This window comes from Xenopus tropicalis, chromosome 6 (assembly GCF_000004195.4).
Source record: "Xenopus tropicalis strain Nigerian chromosome 6, UCB_Xtro_10.0, whole genome shotgun sequence".
NCBI lineage: Eukaryota > Metazoa > Chordata > Amphibia > Anura > Pipidae > Xenopus > Xenopus tropicalis.
Window position 1 is genome coordinate 45,592,936 of NC_030682.2, and position 8,860 is coordinate 45,601,795.

Below are 8,860 nucleotides of genomic sequence, written 5' to 3' on the forward strand. Positions count from 1 at the left end.
TCCCATAGGAATGAAAAGAAAGTGGGTGGATTTTTCTGGAGAGCTCTAATCTCACATTTTGACAAATCTGCCCCATAATGTACAAAACCCAAAAGTCAAATGTTTACTTAAAAGGAAACTATGATTAGTATTCAAATTACAAGCAAAACTGGACAGACGTAGTGCCTTTTATATAACCCCCCTAGTGTTTAGTCAAACCCCTTGAGTCAAGGAACCTTTTTTTTTTTTTTTCTATTGGTACAATATTTCCCTACACCCCACAAAACTGAATATTCAACTTAAGGTGATGGACTGATAAAAACCGGAAGGACCAAGTCAGCAGCTTATCGTTCCTTGTAAGTGGCCCTCAGATAAGCCTACCTGACTGATACCTGTTCAAAAATTGGGCAGGTTTAAAAATTCCATCGGGATGAGGAGCGTATCGGCCAAACTATTAGATCGACCCGATATCACCCACCTCAAGGTAGGCATATGCTGGAAAGGTCCACTTGTTTGCTGACCTCACCCAATGAGCAGATATTTCAGTGTGTGGCCACCCTTAGGGTTCACATTTGATTTGGTATTCTGATAAATTATTTTCTGATGGGTCCGTTATTTAGTCAAATCCAAAAATGATGGCTTTGGTGCATCCCTATCAAATACGCACACAAATCTTTATCCCCCCATTTAATTTCTCTCTACTCATAGCAGACCTGGCCAGTAATGTGGGGGGGCCCAGATGCACCACAGTACATTGGGTTACCAAGGGCACTTATTCTTAGTGTGCTGTATTAAAAAGGCAATTCATATTTCCAAACTGTGCTTTAGGGAACCTTGACGGTAACAGTTTACAATTTGAATTTGTGCTGCTGGTAACTGGTGTTTAAATTTTCCATTAAAGAATAGGACATGCTGTATTGGTCTCCAATACCAGTATATGTTTATGTTCAAAACCCTACACCAGTGATCCCCAAACAGTGACTCAGGGGCAACATGTTTTTCACCAACCCCTTGGATGTTGCTCTCAGTGCCAGGTAGTTATTTTTGAATTCCTGACTTGGTGGCAAGTTCTGGTTAAATAAAAGCAAGATTTATTACCAAATAAAGCCCCTGTAAGCTGCTGGTGTGCATAGAGGCTGCCTAATAGCCAATCTTAGCCCTTATTTGGCATCTCCTTTATGAAGCTTGTGTTGCTCTCCAAGTCTTTTATATTTGAGGGCTCTGGCACACAAGGAGATTTGTCGCCGGCGATTTTTAAAAGAGCGATTTGGCGACGACGCCAATGCTAAATCAATGGAAATCGCCAGCGTCAAAACATACGAGGCTACTTCAAATCGCCTGCTGTTTCAAATCGCACACAGACCCTTTTCTGAGCGACTTGAGTAAACATGAGGGGGGTTAACTGTTGAGTGTACCATGGGTAGCAGATCGCCTGGAGCTCAACTCGCATGAAATCTCTTTGTGGGTATTGTCGTGGCGACTTGTCGCCAAAGCGCCAGGGGGAAAAAACGCAGGCGACAAATCTCCTCGTGTGCCAGAGCCCTGACTGTGGCTCACGAGTAAGAAAGGTTAGCGACCCCTGCCCTACACCATACTGCAGATCTATTCATATAAAATAACATCATCATAGCAAAATAGTGGTATTTTGATCACTAAAGATGAAAATGCTCAGTGTGCTATATCCCTTAATAGCAGACATATTTAAAATAAGATAGAAGAGTTAAAATAGCTTTACTTCCCCTAACATACATGATGGCGTCCTTTTAGGGATCTTACACGAGGATGTTTCTCCCTGCATCCCACTATGGTTAGGTATCCACCGCTGGATGAAACCGTAAGAGACGTCTGTATGTAATGTATGTTAGGGGAATTAAAGTTATTTCAGCTTTTAGCACTGAGGGTTTTACCAGTTTACTTGGAGTCACTATTCCACAAAGTCAAATGAATACTGGAGCCTTTTTTTGATGTCTGCTTTATTAGTTGTAGCCCTAATGTACCATATTTTACCTAAAATATGTAAACCCCTCACCAATGCTCATTACTAAATGTGCCTTTCTGAATGGTCACCAATTACTACATCTTTTCACTTGGCTCATTAATGTTAAGACATCCAGGTAAAAGAACAAGGCACACAGTAACATTTTGCTGAGATCCTGCCAGCACTGCAGCCATTACTAGCCTCTGACACACACATGCCGCTGCATTATTGTACATCTCCCTTGGGTTACTCTTACAAGCCCTTCTGCTCTCTGATCTTGTTTCCAGGTTTAAAGGGTTTCTTAGCTCTAAGTGGCTTCCAGGATTGGCACCACCTTCATCTTCATTAAGGCCATTACGCCTTTCAGGAACACCGCTGGAATCAATACAGTTTGGTACAGTGACTTCATGTATGTTCTCTGCTGCTGTTACATTTTGGAAAGGTTGTAAATAATCCAGTTTTGCTTTTGAATTGTCAGAGTTTTTCAAGGAATCTTTTAGCACCTTCATTGCTATTGAAACAACTTCTCTGCCACTCAACACATCCCACAAACCACTGGATCCAAGAACAAGGAATTGGCAAGTCTGGTAAATTGGGATAGAGAGAGTGTGAGGTGCGGGGATTACAGAATTCTTCAGTTTAAGGTCACCATGGTAACCTAGCCCCCCAGATACTTTAGTGACTGACTCAACTAGTCCCTGATCTTCATTAGCACTGTGTGATCCGCTGTTCTCCTTTGCATGTGTTCTTTCGCTGCAGGAGCTGTGGCTTTTAGTAAGGCAGTATGGCTTCCCATTTCTGCATAAAACTGCCTTTACGTTACCTAAAAAGAAAGAACCTTTTATCAGTTAGTGATCGTTGCAATTAAAAGTGCTTTATATCCTAATCCATGCGCACAAATACAGTAATTGTTGCAGTTCTATGACATATAAGACATGTTTGTTATAATATACCAAGCTGCATAATTGGAACTTATGTAAGGTTAATATCTAAATTCATTGGTGAGTGGGATAAACACATTTAATGAGATAATAGAGGTCATTTACTTACCACACCGCTGTTGCAGACCTTCAAGTACCCATAGTCGATAAATCCCCTTCAATAAATGTACTTACGTTAAGATGCGCTGCTTGTACTTCTGTATAGTTGCATCGGCATCACTGCCTGCCTCCTGTTACAAAATAAACACCATTTTCCCTATTGATGCATGCAGCTGCTATTTATGTGCCCTGGATCTACCTCCACCTCTGAACCAGGTGGTATCTCCAGTGTTCCCACAGTGCAGATGCACCCAAAGTATCCGGTGCGCACATCACTTTCTTAGCAAAAGCTGGAAATTATGCCATCCAAGCTTAGAAAGTTTTCAACGCTAATTCGACTTTTTCTTGACAAAGTGCAAGCGCATTTGCATCAGTTATAACGTGGAAAAATATATGGTTGTTGCACTTGAAACTGCAATTAGCTCAATTCAATACAGTAAAGTGTCTAATAGCTATGAAAATAATTAGGTTTGTAAGTGATTTGTATAAGGCTGAAACCAGCAGGTGAATGAATTCATAAATACAAGATATATGGCATGATATTGGTTAAGGCTGATAACACACAGGGAGTTTTCTCCATTGGCTGAAATACACCAATGCCACCTGTCTGAAAACACACTAATGCTCATTTTGCAGACAAAAAAGAGCCCCTTATTGAGGTCAAAATGTGTTCAGTTTTTTCTTCCCCAGGTGAAAAACACACCATATGCGTAGAATACTACAGTCATGCAGGGTAGGAAGACTAGGATATGTTTGGTAACACAAAACTGCCCAGCTTTTACACAAGTAAAAAAATACATAAATAGTATTATATCAATTTTGGGATGATAATGACTTTAAAATGTTAATTTTGCAGTCATTTAATAGCACAATGTCTGCTCTTGGCTCCTAAATTGACTCCAATGCAGAGAATAAAAAATATATATATTTTGCAGCGATTTACAAAAATGTTGTTTACATCAATCGCTGGGGACATCTGTTTAGTGAGATGCTGCTATGGGTGAACTTAGGCCAAATAGAAAAGGGTGAGTTGATGCAGCTTTGTTATGTGTAATACAAATATTGTAGCAATTCCCTTAACTTGTGGCATATCATACTGCTATGCCTCACTGGCTGACTCACAGCACTGCATTTGGTTCCTCAAACTCTGGTAGTAAACTGGTGAGGGGATATCTACACCATTTTTTCACTTAATGAATGAAAATATAATTCATAAAGGTACAATTCTTTGGCACATTCTTGTTTTTCACACAATATGTCCCCTTTAATGAAAACATTAAATGCAACCTCTCTGCTAGCTGTGAGGCTTAATTCTCTATGCACACAGTCTTTTTTTATTGCACTCACATGGTTTGAGAAGCAACTTACCAACACTGGCTATATGTAGCACTCCAAGCCTACGTTTGTGTTCTTGTGTCGATCCCAGTAACTGCGCTTCTTTTTGACTACTTTTAGCATCTGCAAATCCATCAAATAAACAAGAAACCGAGGAACAACCACTCCATATTGCTCTTGATGATTCTTTCCTTCCTAGTTGTAAAATTCTGTCCATTCGCCAGAAGGCTTTTGCATATGCTATATGGATTGCTTTTATATCCATTTCACTTGACGCTTTTTCATACAAAGCGGATGAAAAATGTTTTTCTGCGTCCTTGTAGTGATCTTTAAAAACTGTATCCAATGAATCAAGAAAGCGTTTTTCTTTGTCAGTAATTGTATAGGATGGATCCAAATTCAAAAGCTGGCCTAGAAATAGAGTAGGAAATTCCCTAGCCATTGTGCAGGCAGCAGATTTGCCACGACATCCGTCAAATATGCCAACTAAACAGGTGTCTGATCTACCACCATATTTGTCAAGAATGACAAAAGAATCTTCCATGTCTCTTTGCCAAGATGGATTCTTGTCACAACACACTGCTATCGATGGTATTAGGGCATTAATTTTATCAGTCTTGTAGACCAGAGTCTTTTCAAAGTCCTGAGGGCTTATCCTTCTTATATCTTTTATAGGAGTAATCTGAATTCTCTTTAAAATATCATATGATCTGTCTACATTATGGATCAGTGCTTGCTTATAACCACAATGGTCTTTTATATATGATATCACTTCCCTTCTTTTGGAGGAGAGGTTTCTAATGCTTCTTGGTATCTGGGAAGGTTTATAGCCCAGCTGGGTTTCAGCCTTGTGCTGCTGTTTATGGTGGCAGTGGCAGTGTGGATTAATTGGAAGTTTGCATATTGAGCAGGGAATCCAGACTTCATTAACATCATCATCATCACTTCTCAAGCTCTGGAGTTCAGGCGTTGATGCCTCTGCAGTATTGGGTAAAGATGATGCACTCTTCATTTTAAAGCATCATCACATGTTTCAGATTCTATTAATAAAGCACAAAAATACATGAGATGTAATTATTTTTTTTTGTTTCTTGGTGTTTTCTTTTAGTTGTAGTTGGAGTATAGGTGGCCAAACACAGCAAGATTTACTTTTTTAGTGAAGTTAATCTTTCCCCCAATATGCCCACATTGGGCACACACTGTGCCATACTCTGTTTGCCCTATGCTGCTTGTTTGTACCATACTCTGCCTCCCCTGTTTTACACTGCCTGTGTGTGCCATACTCTGCCAGCCCTATGCTGCCTGTATGTGCCATACTTTGCCTGCCCAACGCTGCCTGTGTGTGCCATACTCTGCCTGCCCTATGCTGCCTGTGTGTGCCATATTCTGCCTGCCCTATGCTCCCTGTGTGTGCCATACTCTGCCAGCCCTACACTGCTAATGTGCCATATTCTGCCTGCCCTATGTTGGCTGTGGGGGTTTGTTAAGGGAGATTGTTAGCATTCAGAAATAGTTGTTAGTGTGTTTAATGATGCAATGGGGGTTGCTGTACTATCCTTAGGGGAGGAGGAGGCATATGGATTTAGGGGTATTTCTTAATATGACATAAACTTCTTTCACATATGAGTGATGGGTGATGCACTATCCCTGCAGAGTGTACCAATAATTTTTTTTGTTGTTAATACCATTAATGTGGGTATGGTCCTAAAAGCACTTGTGATAACTTGGGTGTAACTTGAAGTAGATGTGGTTTAAAAAGGGTGTGGTCAAAATAGTGTTCCATTATCTGCCATAATCACGTAGGCCCTCATTAGTACAGAAGTTGGACAGCACTGCCACCCCCTGCCACCACATCCTTATCCAGAAATAAGAGGAAAAGGTTGTCCTATTCCACGTCTTTTTCAATCTGTAAAATTGTATTTCATTGTGATGTATAAAACGTGTTAACACTTTATTTCTTCTTCTTTTCAAATCGGTTTTAAAAATGCTGTTTGATTAATAACGTAATTGACCACTGCAACAAGAAATTGGTTTGTTTATAACATAATTTTTTTTACACTGTCCCTCAATACACTACCTGGTTTCATCAGAGATCTAACCCCCCCCCCCAACCCAGACAGCAGTTGAAATTGCAAAACAATATTCATATTTCACACACATAAAATATGAGGACCACTGACATCTTTTTGTACTGATTTAGAGAGTGGAACAGGCCCACGAGGGAGGAATCCAATGCTGTGCTCTTATAATGATAGAATCAATACTTATAATTTCATTTGCCTCTGTTTTGAAATTGTTCTTGTAAATGACAACCCAGCTTCCAGTAAATGGATTTCACAGCATACTTTCATAATCCAATTGCTTCCTTTCCAAGTCTTCTGCTGTTACTTAATAAGCTGAATGCCTATTGACATGTAGTAGGCTGGGGCATTTTATTAGAGGTTTCTGTTGTTTGTTTGTTTTTACATGGACAGTAAAATAAATGTTATTTAAATCATGTATAGTATCTATTATCTTTCCATTATATTGAGCCATATATCCTGTTAGAGAAGGGGACTTGCATACAAATATTAGCACTGGATTCAGACTTTTCTAAATCCTAAGTGCTCTGCCAAATCAAGTTCGAACCCTTGACTTCATGTGACATTAAGGCTTTGAAAAAGTAAATATAAATGCAATATATGCGTTTAGCATGTTTTTTTTACATGCATATATTAGGTTTATATTTGCTTTTTTAAGTGCACATAAGTGTGTTTTTAGCAGTTCCAAACATGACCCTCTGTTCTATTGGTTTCTGAATGCACATCAAACACAAGAAAATGCAGCATGTTGCATCTAATTAAACACAATAAAATAAGTATAAATGTTCACAAGTACAACCAGGCAATTAGCTGATGCATTTAGATGCACTCAAACCTGTGTTTCAAGCGTGTGTTCAATGCATATAAAAACCTGTGCCCTAAATTTCTAAATAGCTGCACAAGACCATTTTTTTTTATTCACAGATTTTTCAACATGCAAATATGGGTTCAGATTTACTTCAGTATTGCAATCTTTTGGGGAGGTTTGGGTATTCAGCTGAATCACAAAATGATGGATTCAGTGCATCCATAAGTAACAGTTTCCTTGTGTGAACTACTGTATATGTTTCCCCCTGGAAATGCCCCTAAAGCACAGAATGTCGAAATGTGTTTGACAATGCTGACCTATGTTTGGAAACCCGCATGTAGAAAGTCAGTTGGCACTGAAGTGCTTACAATTGGTGGCACTTAAACTATGCCCTTAGTTTGCCCAAACCACTCTTAGAGCCACCCATGACCACACTTGTGTTTTAAAGGAACAGTAACACCAAAAAATGAAAGTGTTTTAAAGTAATTGAAATATAATGTGCTGTGGCCCTGCACTGGTAAAACTGGGGTGTTTGCTTCAGGAACACTACTATAGTTTATATAAATAAGCTGCTGTGTAGCCATGGGGGCAGCCATTCAAGCTGGAAAAAAGGAGAAAAGGCACAGGTTACATAGTAGATAACTGATAAGACACCATCGTATTCTACAGGGTTTATCTGTTAGCTGCTATATAACCTGTGCCTTTTCTTCTTTTGAATGGCTGCCCCCATGGTTACACACCAGGGTTTATATAAACTCTAGTAATGTTTTTGAACTAAACACGAAACCTTTACCAGTGCAGGGCAGCAGTACATTATAGTTTAATTTCTTTGAAATATATACATTTTTTGGTGTTACTGTTTCTTTTACAAGCCCCGCCCCTTCTGTGTACCACAACGTGTACCACGAAACTGGAGGCTGTTTTAAAGGTAAGACAAAGTTGGAATGTGCCTGGGCCCTAAGCCTGTTAGTATAATTAAATATAATTTAATTGTGTACAAATTGGTCTACAACTCCCAGCATCCCACTGGGGCATTCAGTAAGCCTTCTTTAATTCTGTCCCTGGCTGCATGTATTAGCTAACCCAGCATGCTAATAAACCGTAAGATAATATTCATGTCTAATGAATGAAAATGATTGTAAGAAAACAATGGTACCAAAAAGAAACCAGTAGGGAGACTGGTATAGTTTTCCACAAAATGTGGCATATCTAGCAGTCTTTGCTTGTGCCTCATTAAATACAGTTTTCAGCACAGAAGGTTGATTTTAAATTAGTTATAGCAATAAAAGCTCACCTGGTTTGCTAGTATGTAGCTTGTGGGTACATGTAAATCCCTTTCTTCATGCCTGCTTCACAGGTTGTTTACAGATATTGTCATAGTAACCGTTCCTATAGACACAGTTTGCTTACAGAGTTTAACATGAGATTTCAGTGTTTCAATTGGCGTTTGCTTCCAGTGCTGAGCTAGTATTTTAAGGAGTCCACAGAAATGTAAAATAATGTTTTGTTAATATAAATAATTATATTCAGAGAAAGCAGGATTTTTATAGGCTTGATAAAAAGTTGGGACAATATTCAGCAAAGCTGATCTTAGTCTGATCCTCTCCAAGGCAGTATCCCACACTTCCAAATAGACAGG

At 39.2% G+C, this 8,860-nt stretch overlaps 1 protein-coding gene across 1 annotated transcript; it reads right to left on the bottom strand.

The window, feature by feature from the left end:
* Positions 1 to 1,541: 1,541 nt before the first annotated feature.
* pp2d1 (protein phosphatase 2C like domain containing 1) lies at positions 1,542 to 8,621 on the bottom strand. Its single transcript, XM_002932413.5, has 3 exons — positions 8,516 to 8,621; positions 4,366 to 5,372; positions 1,542 to 2,780 (listed from the first exon to the last, which is right to left on the bottom strand). The coding sequence occupies exons 2-3, from the start codon at positions 5,342 to 5,344 to the stop codon at positions 2,053 to 2,055; spliced, it is 1,707 nt and encodes a 568-aa protein (XP_002932459.4). The 5' UTR covers positions 5,345 to 5,372; positions 8,516 to 8,621; the 3' UTR covers positions 1,542 to 2,052.
* Between the last annotated feature and the right edge of the window lie 239 nt (positions 8,622 to 8,860).